At 42.2% G+C, this 16,072-nt stretch overlaps 4 protein-coding genes across 4 annotated transcripts; 1 reads left to right on the top strand and 3 right to left on the bottom strand.

Annotated features, from left to right (window-relative positions):
* Window positions 1-1,342: 1,342 nt before the first annotated feature.
* Window positions 1,343-1,947, top strand: LOC134457657 (transcription factor HES-5-like). Its single transcript, XM_063209659.1, has 2 exons — window positions 1,343-1,416; window positions 1,525-1,947. The coding sequence occupies exons 1-2, from the start codon at window positions 1,354-1,356 to the stop codon at window positions 1,942-1,944; spliced, it is 483 nt and encodes a 160-aa protein (XP_063065729.1). The 5' UTR covers window positions 1,343-1,353; the 3' UTR covers window positions 1,945-1,947.
* Window positions 1,948-5,011: 3,064 nt separating this feature from the next.
* On the bottom strand, window positions 5,012-5,668 carry LOC134457654 (transcription factor HES-5-like). Its single transcript, XM_063209656.1, has 2 exons — window positions 5,606-5,668; window positions 5,012-5,493 (listed from the first exon to the last, which is right to left on the bottom strand). Exons 1-2 carry the CDS (start codon window positions 5,666-5,668, stop codon window positions 5,074-5,076), a joined length of 483 nt encoding a protein of 160 aa, XP_063065726.1. The 3' UTR covers window positions 5,012-5,073.
* Window positions 5,669-8,177: 2,509 nt separating this feature from the next.
* On the bottom strand, window positions 8,178-8,768 carry LOC134457653 (transcription factor HES-5-like). Its single transcript, XM_063209655.1, has 2 exons — window positions 8,706-8,768; window positions 8,178-8,597 (listed from the first exon to the last, which is right to left on the bottom strand). The coding sequence occupies exons 1-2, from the start codon at window positions 8,766-8,768 to the stop codon at window positions 8,178-8,180; spliced, it is 483 nt and encodes a 160-aa protein (XP_063065725.1).
* A 3,093-nt stretch (window positions 8,769-11,861) lies between these two features.
* Window positions 11,862-12,490, bottom strand: LOC134457652 (transcription factor HES-5-like). Its single transcript, XM_063209654.1, has 2 exons — window positions 12,393-12,490; window positions 11,862-12,281 (listed from the first exon to the last, which is right to left on the bottom strand). The coding sequence occupies exons 1-2, from the start codon at window positions 12,453-12,455 to the stop codon at window positions 11,862-11,864; spliced, it is 483 nt and encodes a 160-aa protein (XP_063065724.1). The 5' UTR covers window positions 12,456-12,490.
* Window positions 12,491-16,072: the final 3,582 nt, after the last annotated feature.

The following is a 16,072-nucleotide window of genomic DNA, read 5'->3' as shown; positions in this document are numbered from 1 at the left end:
TTATTTCCACATTTACTTGCACTAGCTGTAAATGAATGCATTTGATTTACAAATATAAAGCCTTACTGCACACCTTGTATATGTTGCATTTCTTCCATTTGCATATCTGATTAGATGGTAAACAGCGTTTCGTTACTCTAATTTGTCATTATATATTTAATGACATTAAAGTTGAATCCAATATATTGTCGTCTGATAAAGAAGATATTCTCCTTATTAAAGGTCTTAGTGGATCTTAGTGGTTAAATTTTAAAACTTCGTTGTAAAATGGAGCACTTAATGACACAATATACTCAAGAGTCTGTAACGAATGTATGACAGAGCTAAGTTACCAAAATAGGTAGGCTACATAATATAAATTAATCGTGAGAACTTTGTCACTTTCTCTTCTAGTTTCCATAACGTCTGTTTTTCAACACCATGGCTCTGTTTATGTAAACAATTAAACTGACTTGACTGACTGACTAACATTTACTTTCTCGTCACGTGCTCGTCCTGGTACAAGAGACCCTTGTTTATTTACCAGCAATTATGGTTCAATTTGGAGGCTACTTGTTACTCTTGCTCTACACGGGGGGCTCTCGTGACGTTGCCGACACAGAGCCGCATTAGCATTTAACAAGGCACACGTCTATTGTCCAGGGAGCGCTTTATCTGGTTTGTCTGAATGGGCAGAGTGTGGGAAAGCTGGAGAGAGAGCAGTCCCAGTCCCTGTGTCTGACACACCATAAACGCACCACACAAGAACAAGAATGACCCAGTCTGGGCAAACCCATGGGCAACTTGAAAGGATTGTGTACAGACAGACATGGCACAGTAACACACATTATCAATAGCACACACCAAGGACACTGGCCTTATATTAATTACCACTTGAAGTCTACAATTCATGTTTTAATTGTTGTTTAAGTGCTGTTTTTTGGGCTGTACGGCATCATTGTTCTGGTATTTTTTTGCCACATCATACGTTGTCATTGAAAGTGGTGGGAAATTGAATATGTCAACATGCAATATGTAATTTAGGTCTTCATACTTATCCTCTCCATCCTGCCCCTCCCCCCTTTCTCTCACACACACACTCGCACAAGCATACCCCTCCACCTGCTGCTAGGCTAGATGCTCATTCTCCCCTGGGACGAGCTCACTTCATTGGACATGTGGCAGGTCTCCATTACTGATTGTGCTCCCAGGCTCTCCCATTGGCTGCAGACTGTGAGAACCTCCAACAAGCCCAAGACCCACACATTCATATGGAGATCTGGGGGTATAAATAGGAGGAGGAGAGAGACAGTCAGCAGCACACAGCTCAAGATCCTCTTCAGAGAGACCACAGCAGCACAGATACCAACAGCCATGGCACCTACTGTCACTGTACCCATGAACTACTCGATGGAGCATCTTCCACTGAACATTAAGGTGAATATCTTTTTCCTTAAAAATTCCTTGCATTGTGTTTTTAATTACTGTTACATCTCTTTGAATCCTGAATCAGTATCTAAATATTCTTTTCTTTTATCATTTCAGGTGCGAAAGCCTTTGGTGGAGAAACTGCGTAGAGATCGCATCAACAACAGCATTGAACATCTCAAGACTCTACTGGGTCAGGAGTTCCTGAAGCAGCATCCAGACTCCAAGCAGGAGAAAGCTGACATCCTGGAGATGACTGTCCACTTCCTGAGACAGAAGCAGCAGCAGCAGAATGCCTCCACCTGCTCCACTGCAGCCAATGAGGGCTACTCCAGGTGTATGCAGGAAGCTGTCAACTTCCTGTCCCAGTGTCATGTTCAGACACAGTCCCAGAGAAGACTGCTGAGCCACTTCCTACACAAGATGCCTGCAGCGGACAAGAGCACCAGAGTCCAGTCCAAGCCCAGCTCTCCAGTCCGCCACATCAGCTGCAAAGACAAGACTCCAGGCTGTGCTGCACTCTGGAGGCCCTGGTAGAGCCACGTGGACTCTTACTCCATTCACACCAACAGAATTCATATGGTCAGTCTGTGACTGACATGGACAGTGATTCTAACTATGTAGGGACCATGTCCCTGATATTCTATATTCATGGAATTCATTAATTATTTATTTTACTTTCAATTATTAATATTTTTCATGTACGAACTTTATCTGTTTTTGTTCTTTTCATGACAAAAATGTGATTACTACATTTATGACTACACAGAATATGTGTTAACAGCCTCTAGGAGGCCATCTGAAAAGAATGTACCATTCTGTCTTTGACATTCTACATTTGTAGAAACATTACGGTTTGCTTTTATGGGCAGACAACTGTTCTTTCATTTTGTTTTAAATGTATTTTAGTGACAGTACAATTTCATGGGTGTTCTCCATTTTGAGAATGATTATTTACTGCTTCTATGAAGTTCTACATTTATCCATGAGGATAAATCACATTTTCGGTGTGTGTAAACACTGTATTCTGTAAGAATCCTGAATGTATTGTCTCAGTTTTTTTGAGACGCTTGAGAATTACATATGCTATCATGTGTTGATTTGTTTGCTATATTAGCAGATATTATGCTCAGTTTTGAGTTATTGACTTTTCTTTGTTTGGAGAGAATTGATTACCATGTGGACATTTGTAGAAAGATGTTTCAGAGTCCTGATGTTCAGGATTCCTGCAAGTGTGCTATTTGAAACTCAAAAGCTTTCGTTGCTTACAGACAATAAAGACGAAAGGCACAATCAATTCCAATGTTTCTGTTCCTCTTTCTCTTATTGGTTTTGAGGTGTGTATTACATTGCTGTTCCATCATAAGAGCACACCCTTGATCTGTTATCATTAGACCGGTTTAAATGTGCACTCTCTCTGTGAGAGAAATATCAGACCATGAGACATCTGCCTCCAAAAACAAAAAGCAAAAGTAAATTAAAATGTCATATATAACAATAGAGGCTTTTATAATCATGTGCAATACATCATACAAGATATTGAGTTTATTTCCAATCATATTTAAAGGGGCTATGTCAGTGGTATACACACCTTCTCCCACACAAAATGTCTCTCCTGTAGAGACAATAAAGGCTAATTTAATCTACTGTACTGCAGTGGTTCCCAAATTGGGGCTCGGGACAGACTCCTAAGCGGAGGTACTGCAAGGGGGTCAAGAACAGAAGGGACTATTTGAATAAAACCTTGAAGATGCTTTGGTAATCTTTGCATACATTGTCAGTAACAATATTCTCTTCAATACATGTGTTCACCTTTCCTGTGATTTACCTTAAAGTTTAACTAAATATATTTTTGCATTTGGAAAATGGACAGAATTTGGCTACACTGAACAGCTAGGTGATCTGTAATGCTCCAGATACATGCTATAATAAAACACAGCTGACAGAACATTCATTAGGTCGCAGATAACCTCCTCCTCCTGACCACATGCATACTGTCAAGTCAAGTCAATTGTAGGCTACTTAATTGTCATAAATATATGTAACAGTGTTAGCACAGAAGTTTTAAATTGTGTTTGACCAGTCTCCAATGTGCAGTTAAACTAAACATTGTCTCTGTGTGTATGTGTGTGTGTGTGTATGTGTGAATGTGTGCGCGCGCGCGTGTGTGTGCGTGTGTGTGTGTGTGTGTGTGTGTGTGTGTGTGTGTGTGTGTGTGTGTGTGTGTGTGTGTGTCAAGCCAATGGCTCATTCAAGGTTGGTATGGCAGGCAGACACACACACACACACACACACACACACACACACACACACACACACACACACACACACACACACACACACACACACACACACACACACACACACACACAGACACGCGCGCACACACACACACATGCATTGCAGTAAAAACACTAACATACTGATACAGACACGTACTGCATGTACGTATACACAGCAGATTGTACTGTGTTAGTTCAACTTAGATAGTATTAGTCAACTGTACTATTGCTGATATAAATGTGCCTGATCAGTGACAGGGGTTGCAAACAAGTCATCTGGCCATAAACATTTTACTCTATGTATCCCATCTACAAGTTTTGTCATGGCCTTGCATGTAATAGTGCACTGCATTGTCCCTGCCAAATAAACTACAAATAAATAAATAAATAATAGTCATACTGTAGCGTTGGTCTTACTCTCAAAGTACTGAATTTAAAAAGCAACTTACTGTGTCCTGTACACTTACGTACAGTATGTAGGTCCTGACACATGTTGACAACTTCTTTTAGAGAGAAAAATGCCTGCCGACTTATGTATGAAAGTAAATTTTTAGTGTAATCAGTCTTGCATTGAAATGAAATCATGTATTGTATAGTCAGAGTAATTGTATTCACTCACTTTTGATTTTGCTAAGAAATGATGTCACAGAATATTTAATATGTTAGTTCATTTGTTTATTGCACATAGCAATAAAAATTGTTCACGTTTTGAACAAACAAATTAGAATCTTCAACATCAAGAAGCAATTGTTTCCAAAACAAACACAATAATCTCAAATATAGAGGAGGTAGGACTTAATTTAAGTCATAAAAGAGTAAGTAAACCTGACAACAGATTCCTATGCATAAGTACCTTAAATATACAGTACATTCATTACAACAAAATGGTACAATATTTTCCACATTATGGCCTCATAGAGGCACTTAATACATTTTCTGTGCATTCAGTGCATTCTGTGCACATGTACAATTGCATAGTTAAAACACATATACACATTTTTTTTTCCGTGAAAAGAGCAATAACAGATAAGGATCTGATTTTTTCTTTTAAAACTTCATGAATTCACAGATATATGAGGGACACAGTCCCTGCATAGTTAGAATTACTATCCATGCCGGTCACAGGCAGATACATAGTTCTTTATATCACCAAATAATAGCTTTTATAAATAAAAGCAGCTTGAAAGAAAATTGACAATTTGTCAAAAAATGCTTCTTTCTATAACAGAATAGACTTTCTGTTCATGAAAGCATGGTATTTTGTTTCTACCCCAGTAGAATATCAGGGAAATGGTCCCTACATAGTTAGAATCACTGTCCATGCCAGTCACAGACTGACGATATGAATTCTGTTGGTGTGCATGGAGTAAGAGTCCATGTGGCTCTACCAGGGCCTCCAGAGTGCAGCACAGCCTGGAGTCTTGTCTTTGCTGCTGATGTGGCGGCCTGGAGAGCTGGGCTGGGACTGGACTCTGGTGCTCTTGTCCGCTGCAGGCATCTTGTGTAGGAAGTGGCTCAGCAGTCTTCTCTGGGACTGTGTCTGCACATGACACTGGGACAGGAAGTTGACAGCTTCCTGCATACACCTGGAGTAGCCCTCATTGGCTGCAGTGGAGCAGGTGGAGGCATTCTGCTGCTGCTGCTTCTGTCTCAGGAAGTGGACAGTCATCTCCAGGATGTCAGCTTTCTCCTGCTTGGAGTCTGGATGCTGCTTCAGGAACTCCTGACCCAGTAGAGTCTTGAGATGTTCAATGCTGTTGTTGATGCGATCTCTACGCAGTTTCTCCACCAAGGGCTTTCGCACCTGAAATGGCAAATGAAGATAAAGTTTAGATACTGCTCAACATCTTCAACGTACATGCTCGGCTGACATACTGAACAGTTACAAATAATTAAACAAGGTCAACTGTATTCACCTTAATGTTCAGTGGAAGATGCTCCATTGAGTAGGTCATGGGTACAGTGACAGTTGGTGCCATGGCTGTTGGTATCTGTGCTGCTGTGGTCTCTCTGAAGAGGATCTTGAGCTGTGTGCTGCTGACTGTCTCTCTCCTCCTCCTATTTATACCCCCAGATCTCCATATGAATGTGTGGGTCTTGGGCTTGTTGGAGGTTCTCACAGCCTGCAGCCAATGTGAGAGCCTGGGAGCACAATCAGTAATGGAGACCTGCCACATGTCCAATGAAGTGAGCTCGTCTCAGGGGAGAAGGAGCAGTCAGCCTAGCAGCAGGTGGAGTGTGTGTGTGTGTGTGTGTGTGTGTGTGTGTGTGTGTGTGTGTGTGTGTGTGTGTGTGTGTGTGTGTGTGTGTGTGTGTGTGTGTGTGTGTGTGTGTGTGTGCGTATGCGTGCGTGTGTGTTGTGAGGTGGGCTGGGTAGCGTGTGGGTGTGTACACAATGTTGTCAAGTGTCAGTGGCACTGTAAAAAAGAAAGGGTACAATACTGAAAATAAAGCACAGAATTTGTGTCCACTGCATTTTAGTTATTCAAGCTAGACACTACAACAGCAGCCATTAAACATTAAAGACTGTATATGTCTGATAGTGATAAATTTTTACTAGAGCACAGTAAAGGTAAGCAATAGATCTCAATGGAAATCAAGGGGGTAATTTCTAATGGCACCAAAGAAGAGTCCCAGATTGTGAGCAATGGTGGTCTACAATGCACAATTGACAATTGGTCAGCCTTTAAAGCTCCCAATGTGTTGGATGCATAGTATGGTCCTTGTGGTGTGTTTATGGTGTTTAAGTCTTTGTTGTGTGTTTATGGCATTTAAGACACTGGGACAGGGACTGGGACTGCTCTCTCAGGAGCTTTCCCACACTCTGCCCATTCAGACAAACCAGATAAAGCGCTCCCTGGACAATAGACGTGTGCCTTGTTATATGCTAATGCGGCCCTCTGTCAACAACGTCACGAGAGCCCCCCGTGTACACACAAGGCCTAATAAGTACTCTTTAATACCCACCATGCAGCACTCAAATATTTCACTGACATTTGTAGTCATGTGACTTTTACATTGAAAGAACAGCTTTCAGGTCTAAAATAACACACCTCAAAGATATACTGAATGGAACTGATTTTAAATGGCATTCCAACAGTCCCACACATCAGTGACAAACGATTCAGAAATATACAGTATATGAGCATTCTTTTCATTCTTCACATACTTATTATATTTCCTGTAGTTTACAAAATATATAACATCTTGTTTTGTTACGTAATATAAACTGTGTGTAGGGTTATGTATAAATCATCCCATTAGTCACTTTGAGACCACGTTAGATAAAAAAAAGTCCTGTTGCTGCTGTTTATTATATTTGCTGAATTAAACAATGATTTGTGTAATAATTGTGAAATTAAATTTGAGATATTTGCCAATAAATGGCTGTCAGGGAGTTTCGTACATTTGTTTTATAGACACATTCATGTGTTTTTGCATTCATGTGCTTATACCACTGACTTAGCCCCTTTTAATATGACAGGAAATACCCGTGATTATAAAAGCCTCTACCATTATATATGAAATTTTAATTTACTTTTGCTTTTTGTTTTTGGAGGCAGATGTCTTGTGGTCTGATATTTGTCTCACAGAGAGAATGCACATTTAAGCCGGTCTAATGATAACAGATCAAGGGCGTGCTCTTATGATGGAACAGCAATGTAATACACACCTCAAAACCAATAAGAGAAAGAGGAACAGAAACATTGGAATTGATTGTGCCTTTCGTCTTTATTGTCTATAAGCAACGAAAGCTTTTGAGTTTCAAATAGCACACTTGCAGTAATCCTGAACATCAGGACTCTGAAACATCTTTCTACAAATGTCCACATGGTAATCAATTCTCTCCAAACAAAGAAAAGTCAATAACTCAAAACTGAGCATAATATCTGCTAATATAGCAAACAAACCAACACATGATAGCATATGTAATTCTCAAGTGTCTCAAAAAACTGAGACAATACATTCAGGATTCTTACAGAATACAGTGTTTACACACACCGAAAATGTGTTTTATCCTCATGGATAAATGTAGAACTTCATAGAAGCAGTAAATAATTCTCAAGATGGAGAACACCCATTAAATTGTACTGTCAGTTAAAGACATTTAAAACACAATTAAAGAACAGTTGTCAGCCCATAAAATCAAACTGTAATGTTTCTACAAATGTAAAATGTCAAAGACAGAATAGTACATTCTTTGCAGAAGGCCTCCTAGAGGCTGTTAACACATACGTATTCTGTGTAGTCAGAACATGCATGTAGTAATTGCATGTTTGTCTTGAAAAGAACTAAAACAGATAAAGATCTGATTTTGTACATGAAAAATATTCATCACTGAAAGTAAAAAAAATAATAATTCATGAATTCCACGAATATAGAATATCAGGGACATGGTCCCTACATGGTTAGAATCACTGTCCATGTCAGTCACAGACTGACCATATGAATTCTGTTGGTGTGCATGTAGTAAGAGTCCACGTGGCTCTACCAGGGCCTCCAGAGTGCAGCACAGCCTGGAGTCTTGTCTTTGCTGCTGATGTGGCGGACTGGAGAGCTGGGCTGGGACTGGACTCTGGTGCTCTTGTCCGCTGCAGGCATCTTGTGTAGGAAGTGGCTCAGCAGTCTTCTCTGGGACTGTGTCTGCACATGACACTGGGACAGGAAGTTGACAGCTTCCTGCATACACCTGGAGTAACCCTCATTGGCTGCAGTGGAGCAGGTGGAGGCATTCTGCTGCTGCTGCTTCTGTCTCAGGAAGTGGACAGTCATCTCCAGGATGTCAGCTTTCTCCTGCTTGGAGTCTGGATGCTGCTTCAGGAACTCCTGACCCAGTAGAGTCTTGAGATGTTCAATGCTGTTGTTGATGCGATCTCTACGCAGTTTCTCCACCAAAGGCTTTCGCACCTGAAATGATAAAAGAAAAGAATATTTAGATACTGATTCAGGATTCAAAGAGATGTAACAGTAATTAAAAACACAATGCAAGGAACTTTTAAGGAAAAAGATATTCACCTTAATGTTCAGTGGAAGATGCTCCATCGAGTAGGTCATGGGTACAGTGACAGTAGGTGCCATGGCTGTTGGTATCTGTGCTGCTGTGGTCTCTCTGAAGAGGATCTTGAGCTGTGTGCTGCTGACTGTCTCTCTCCTCCTCCTATTTATACCCCCAGATCTCCATATGAATGTGTGGGTCTTGGGCTTGTTGGAGGTTCTCACAGTCTGCAGCCAATGGGAGAGCCTGGGAGCACAATCAGTAATGGAGACCTGCCACATGTCCAATGAAGTCGGATTGTCCCAAGAGACAATCAGTAGCAATTAGAGAAGCAGGTGGAGGGGTGTGCGCGTGTGTGTGCGCACATGTGTGTATGTGTGTGTGTGTGTGTGTGTGTGTGTGTGTGTGCGCGCGCGCGCGCGTGCACACTTATGTGTGCATTTGTTTTAACAGGAATGGAGAATTTGTTTTAGTGTCTTTGAATTACAATGAGCAAAATATTTGTCGCCCCATAATGTACGCCGTTCCACCAACAGAACACTGTTATAGTCACTGAAAAGTTAACTACCATAGCACTACACTACAATGACGTCATTGGGCCTTTAGTAATTCACTACAACTTGGTCATTGCCATTCTGGTAACAGCAACTAATTAATAACGCTGTGTCTTAATGGGCTAATGCTGAAAAATAACTCCACAAAGAATTTTTAACTCAACGCTTTAAAAGTGTTTCTATTTGTGTCTGTTTGTTTGCAGATAGACCACAATGATACAATTTTATTGAGTTTGTATAGCGTCCCTGTGCCTTTTCCCCCACCTCAGTGTACACATCACACCCACGTACCACACTTGTTTTACAGTCACAAAGTCCCCCTTTCAACTATGTGACAGCCCCAGACTTGGGCCCTTGTGTGGTGTGTTTATGGTGTGTCAGACACTGGGACTGGGACTGCGCTCTCTCCAGCTTTCCCACACTCTGCCCATTCAGACAAACCAGATAAAGCGCTCCCTGGACAATAGACGTGTGCCTTGTTAAATGCTAATGCGGCCCTCTGTCAACAACGTCACAAGAGCCCCCCGTGTACACACAAGGCCTAATAAGTACTCTTTAATACCCACCATGCACCCAAATATTTCACTGACATTTCGTAACATGTTCTATGTGTTCTGTAGTAGCCTTTGAGTATTATAATAAAAAACAATGAATTTTAGAATCACTAGTCTTTTTTGTTTTACTTCAGAGAATGTAGCCTAATAAGATGCACAGTAGGCTACATGGGCCGCCTCATAACAAGACATGGTACATATACAGTACATGTTGTACACTCCTTGAAATATCACAATGTACCATCACCCGAACATACTGTGCATTTACATATGAAAGGTAGAGGAGTGTGCTGGTTGAAAATAAGCTAAACATAGCTGGATAGGAGGACATTCTCTGTACACCACAGCTCTGAGGGTTTAAGTGTACCTGCTCCGTGCCACTTAGCTATGGTACATGTAATGCCTCACTGTTATACTTCTCATCACCAACCGCAGCTGGGCGTGTGTGTGTGTGTGTGTGTGTGTGTGTGTGTGTGTGTGTGTGTGTGTGTGTGTGTGTGTGTGTGTGTGTGTGTGTGTGTGTGTGTGTGTGTGTGTGTGTGTGTGTGTGTGTGTGTGTGTGTGTGTGTGTGTGTGTGTGTGAAAGAGAGAGAGAGAGAGAGAGAGAGAGAGAGAGAGAGAGAGAGAACCACCTTTGGCTGAATATGTAAGAGTGAGCTATATGGTTAATATATGTGTAATGATGTGTGCAATGTCTTGTGTATTCTCCATTTATGTAGGCCTAGTGTATATATGCTACTGGACACCTTAATTTCCCCTTGTGATTAATAAATGATACTGTACACTACTCTATACTCTACGTTGAAAGGTGACATCAGGGATTCCTCTCTAAATGCATTTCCTTTGTGTACTTCCTCAATTTGATTTGAAATTACAGGGTTTTTTTTTCAGTTAATGTTGAAAAAAAATGGATTGCCTCATACGAGATGTAGCAGCAAACTTTGAAGAAGGGGGAAAACACTTTTTTTCACCAAGGCACTCCAAAAAAAACCTCCTTTTGGAGTGCCTTGGTGAAAAAAAGTTTTTTCTCTTTTCAAGCAACTTTTTTGACATTGAACCTTGAACCAAAGAGCACCCACAAGAATACTTTTTTCATCTTTCTAAAGGGACTGAGCACGCCTCTGACTTCCAAACAAACTTTGAAGAAGTTTTAACTTTTTTTAAAAAGTATTTTCAGTTAGTATGACAGGATATTAATTGGATGACATACTGTAACTCTTATTGCATGATATACTGGTATGTGATGGTGAATCCATTCCCATTTAGGATTTAATTCCTATTCATGTCAGAACCTATCATCCCCATCCCCATTATGTAAACAGACCATGACCATGTATCATGGGTGGAAATGATTCAAGGGAACCGTATGTATGATATGTCTTTCGTATTTATTGTCCAAAAGCAATTAAAGCTTTCATTTTTTCCACAAAATACTGTACCATAATCTTGATTATCAAGAACTTTGACACATTGTTCACAAAAGGTTTCCACAAGAAACAAAATATTCTCACAATAGAGATTGGGCTGTAACTCAAAAAAGAGTGAATACTATAAATAACACAGTAAGGCATATTGGCAATGTCAACACGTGAAAAAACATGTAAATTTGTATTATCTCATAAAACAGAGATGTTGTGCTCAAACACACAAATGTACTGTATATAATACACATAATACATATAATCAATATTGACATATTTTTTAGGAATATAATTTTATCCTTCTGGATAAATACACATCTTCATAGAAGTAGTTGGATAACTCACAAAAAGTAAGATAACAATTCAGGTAATTTCATGTCCTATGAGACAGATACATCGTTCTTAATGTCACCAGAATAAGAGCTTTTATCAATAAAAGCAGCTTGAAAGAAAATTGACAATTTGTCAAAAAATGCTTCTTTCTATAACAGAATAGACTTTCTGTACATGAAAGCATGGCATTTTGTTTCTACCCCAGTAGAATATCAGGGACATGGTCCCTACATAGTTAGAATCACTGTCCATGTCAGTCACAGACTGACCATATGAATTCTGTTGGTGTGCATGGTGTAAGAGTCCATGTGGCTCTACCAGGGCCTCCAGAGTGCAGCACAGCCTGGAGTCTTGTCTTTGCTGCTGATGTGGCGGACTGGAGAGCTGGGCTGGGACTGGACTCTGGTGCTCTTGTCCGCTGCAGGCATCTTGTGTAGGAAGTGGCTCAGCAGTCTTCTCTGGGACTGTGTCTGCACATGACACTGAGACAGGAAGTTGACAGCTTCCTGCATACACCTGGAGTAGCCCTCATTGGCTGCAGTGGAGCAGGTGGAGGCATTCTGCTGCTGCTGCTTCTGTCTCAGGAAGTGGACAGTCATCTCCAGGATGTCAGCTTTCTCCTGCTTGGAGTCTGGATGCTGCTTCAGGAACTCCTGACCCAGTAGAGTCTTGAGATGTTCAATGCTGTTGTTGATGCGATCTCTACGCAGTTTCTCCACCAAAGGCTTTCGCACCTGAAATGGCAAATGAAGAGAATATTTAGATACTGATTCAATATTCAAAGATTGCCAAGACTGAAAAAAACACGATACAAGGAAGGAACTCTTAAGGACAAAGATATTCACCTTAATGTTCAGTGGAAGATGCTCCATTGAGTAGGTCATGGGTACAGTGACAGTAGGTGCCATGGCTGTTGGTATCTGTGCTGCTGTGGTCTCTCTGAAGAGGATCTTGAGCTGTGTGCTGCTGACTGTCTCTCTCCTGCTCCTATTTATACCCCCAGATCTCCATATGAATGTGTGGGTCTTGGGCTTGTTGGAGGTTCTCACAGTCTGCAGCCAATGGGAGAGCCTGGCTGGGCACTGGGAAACAGTGAGCAGCCACATGCCCATTGTAAGCTCTTAGTGTCTGAGGGACAATAAGCTCGTCCCGAGGGAGCAGGTGGAGGGGGTGGAATCAGGAGGGAGAGAAGAGGAGAAGAGGAGGGAAGGAGGGAGGGAGGGAGGCAGGAGGGTAGAGGGAGAAAGGGAAGAAGAGAGGAGAAGTTGAGGGAGGGAGGGAGGGAGGAGGGAGGAGGGTAGAGGGAGTAAGGGAAGAAGAGAGAAGAGGAGAGGGAGGGAGGGAGGGTAGAGGGTGTTGAATGTTTCACGTGGTGCCCTGTGAATCTGGGAAACCAGTGACCTCGTAAAGTGATCAGAGCTGCTGCATGGCAGGCTGTGTGGCGGGCGTTGGTGTGGTGTGTGGTGTGGGGCAGGCAGGCGTTTGTTTCGATAGTTTTGGCATCAAGTTTCCCATCAGCCAAGGGAGTCTGGCTCTGTGTGTCTTGTGAGTCATCATAAAAAACACCCATGCGGTGACCACTGTAGTGGAGAATTTCAATTTATTATTTTTTTGCTAATGACATAAAACACAATTTATGACTTTACAAATAACCTTTAAAAACAATTATATTCATCGGACACTGTGGTTTATTTGATGTAAACATTTAATAAAAAAGTAACTGATTTAACAACTGGGTTTTAAAAGAATATTATAAATTGTACAAATATTAAGTTGTGTTATCAAAGCTGTCTGTATTGCATTGTTGTTCATTGATAACTACTGATTTCCCTGTGTCACTGTCTCCAGTTGTGATTCTCTACCAGTGAAGTCTTGAAGTGAAGTGAAGTCTTGAAGCTATGTGAAGGACAGCCCTGTGCTCATTTCCGTTAATCATGGTCACACACTTTTACTTTACTTTCACCCTTTTGTCTCTCTCTCACACACACACACACGCACACACACACACACACACACACACACACACACACACACACACACACACACACACACACACACACACACACACACACACACACACACACACACACACACACACACACACACGACACACACACTTACCCAAGCACACCCCAAACGCAAGCACACTTTCTCACACAAAACAATTCATCCTACCCAGCCTCCCCCTCTCCTCTCCTCCTCCTCCTCCTCCTCCTCTCCTCCTCCTCCCCCTCTTCAGACACACAGCTGGCCGCCTGCAGGCTGCCGTCCAGTCACACGCTCCTCGTGCTCCCGGCAAACGTGGGAGCGGCCGGCCCCAGCGCCTTCCCACACTTCAGCACTATACACCACACTACACTACACTACACTACACTGCCCATCTCATCCAACCCCTCAGCCTCTACCCCTCAGCCCAGCCAGCCAGCCCAGCCACACAATAGAAGCGTGCCCCAGTCACACACGGCTCAACTGCCCATGGGGTCATCTCTAGTCTTAGCCAGCCAATACACAGTCACGCCAGTCAGCCAGCCAGCACAGTTTGCCAGTCAGTCAGACAGACAGATGAACAGACAGCCAGGCAGGGTAGCATAGCTGGATTGGCCATGGGGCGTACAGGGTATTTGCCCGGTGGACTGATGTTGATCATTTTGGCCTGGTCCTCCCCTCAATGTAGTGGTATCAGTCCTCATGCCGCAACAGCAGACTTCCCTTAGTCAGAATTAAAATATTATTTTTTGCTGTTGTCGTCAAAATGGGAATGGGAATAGATGACGAAAATGTTGTGAAAGACTTAATTTCTTCTCTCAATGCCTGGCGGAAAGGTCTTGGCTGAAAATGCCCGTTCTGATTTCCCCCCCAGTGCAGCCCTGCCAGGCAGGCTAGCAAGTCATTCAGCCAAGCAAGAAAACAGACAGGCGAGAGTAGAGCAGACAGACGGGCTAGCAGGCGAGCTAGCAGTCACATCCAGTCAGGCAGACAAACAGCCAGGCTAGCAGACAGGCAAGCAAACAGACAGACAGGCTAGCAGACAGGCGGGCTAGCAGGCGAACAGACTGTCTAGCAGTGATTCAACCAACCAGCAAGAGCTAGGCAAAAAAAAGCAGGGTAGCTGGCAGCCAGCGCACCATCTGCACACACAGCTCAGGTCCCATAGCCAGTAGGGGTGCCACCTCAGATTTGTTCCCACATTTTGAAAAGGGGGGTGAGGGTGGGGGTTGGTTGTACGGGTGGTGATCGGCAAGAAACAGATCATGGCCATGATCAGCTATACAGACAGTTGAAAATTAAAAAAAAAAAACAAAAAAAAAACATGAATTCTTTGTAATACGTTATAAGTATGCATGTAGAACCATTTTATAGCAACTGCAGTTTATATCATTATCTCTTTTAATGAAATATACAGAGTACAGGTAGCCTAGACAGTGTATTTTGCTAAACAAGTATTCTTAATTGGAAATTGTTTGGAAAAAAGGACGGGGGGGACAAGGAAATGATGCAATGAAAAAAAATCCTGATGTCTTCATTTCTTTCTTTTTTTAACATACACATCAATTTAGGCAGGTAGATAGACAGACAGACAGACAGTCAGACAGACAGACAGACAGACAGACAGACAGACAGACAGACAGACAGACAGACAGACAGACAGAAACTTCCCACTGACTTGTATTATGTGTTTCAAATTCCTCCAGCCTGCAGAATCCTCCAGTACAGCCTACAGGCCGGCAGATGTTTTGACAAGACTTTCCCACCACATATCATATCCCCCAAGTCAAACAACACTGAGGTCTTCATTGATCTACGATTTCTCCAGCAGCCATTCCCAGGCCCCCGCCACACCCCCTGATTGGCAGCGGCCATTTAAAGTCCTCACTTCCACCTGCTCCCTGGCTTTAAGAGCCATTGTAGTCCCCTCAATCGAACCAATTCAATTCATGTCCGCCATTGTCGCAAAAAAGGCGCTCGCCTATTGGCCTAGGAAGTGTGAGAACTTGCATTTCATTAAAAGCGGATAGAGCTTTTGTGCGTATATAAATATGTGTGGTGGCGAGGAGAGGAGACAGCAGTCACAACAACGGCCACAACGACTTCTGCAAGCCACCCTTGGACACTTAGGAGACACTACCACAGCCTCAACATGAAGGATCTTCAGAAACGGTGAGAGACTAACTAAGGCCTTGTGATGGAAACAACTCAAGCATTAGTTCTGGAAGGTCATAGAGTCACTTTACATAGTCAAAAATTTCTAACTTTCGCAGAGGTTTTGTGTAGACCTATTTAGTTCTGGAAGATCATAGAGTCACTTTACATAGTCACAAATGTCTAACTTTCGCAGAAGTTTAGTGTACAGTAGCAGGCTACTGAACTATTTACTACTTTTGTGTAGTATTTGCTGATTTTGACTAAGGTATTCTTGAAAGAACTAAATTATTAATGTCTCACATTAAGTTCATTTAGTAGACTGTGGTGTTGTGCAAGTTAAGTCTACTGGATAATTCCTTTCCTGTTGTCATGGTGCTGTAAT

This window comes from Engraulis encrasicolus, chromosome 10, assembly GCF_034702125.1.
Source record: "Engraulis encrasicolus isolate BLACKSEA-1 chromosome 10, IST_EnEncr_1.0, whole genome shotgun sequence".
Classification (NCBI taxonomy): Eukaryota; Metazoa; Chordata; class Actinopteri; order Clupeiformes; family Engraulidae; genus Engraulis; species Engraulis encrasicolus.
This window is presented reverse-complemented; position numbering and strand designations above follow the sequence as displayed.

Coding starts and splice junctions, on each gene's coding strand:
- LOC134457657 (XM_063209659.1), top strand. CDS start 1,354: ATGGCACCTACTGTCACTGTACCCATGAACTACTCGATGGAGCATCTT. Junction 1,417..1,524: donor ATCTTCCACTGAACATTAAG/GTGAATATCTTT, acceptor TTATCATTTCAG/GTGCGAAAGCCTTTGGTGGA.
- LOC134457654 (XM_063209656.1), bottom strand. CDS start 5,668: ATGGCACCAACTGTCACTGTACCCATGACCTACTCAATGGAGCATCTT. Junction 5,494..5,605: donor ATCTTCCACTGAACATTAAG/GTGAATACAGTT, acceptor TTGCCATTTCAG/GTGCGAAAGCCCTTGGTGGA.
- LOC134457653 (XM_063209655.1), bottom strand. CDS start 8,768: ATGGCACCTACTGTCACTGTACCCATGACCTACTCGATGGAGCATCTT. Junction 8,598..8,705: donor ATCTTCCACTGAACATTAAG/GTGAATATCTTT, acceptor TTATCATTTCAG/GTGCGAAAGCCTTTGGTGGA.
- LOC134457652 (XM_063209654.1), bottom strand. CDS start 12,455: ATGGCACCTACTGTCACTGTACCCATGACCTACTCAATGGAGCATCTT. Junction 12,282..12,392: donor ATCTTCCACTGAACATTAAG/GTGAATATCTTT, acceptor TTGCCATTTCAG/GTGCGAAAGCCTTTGGTGGA.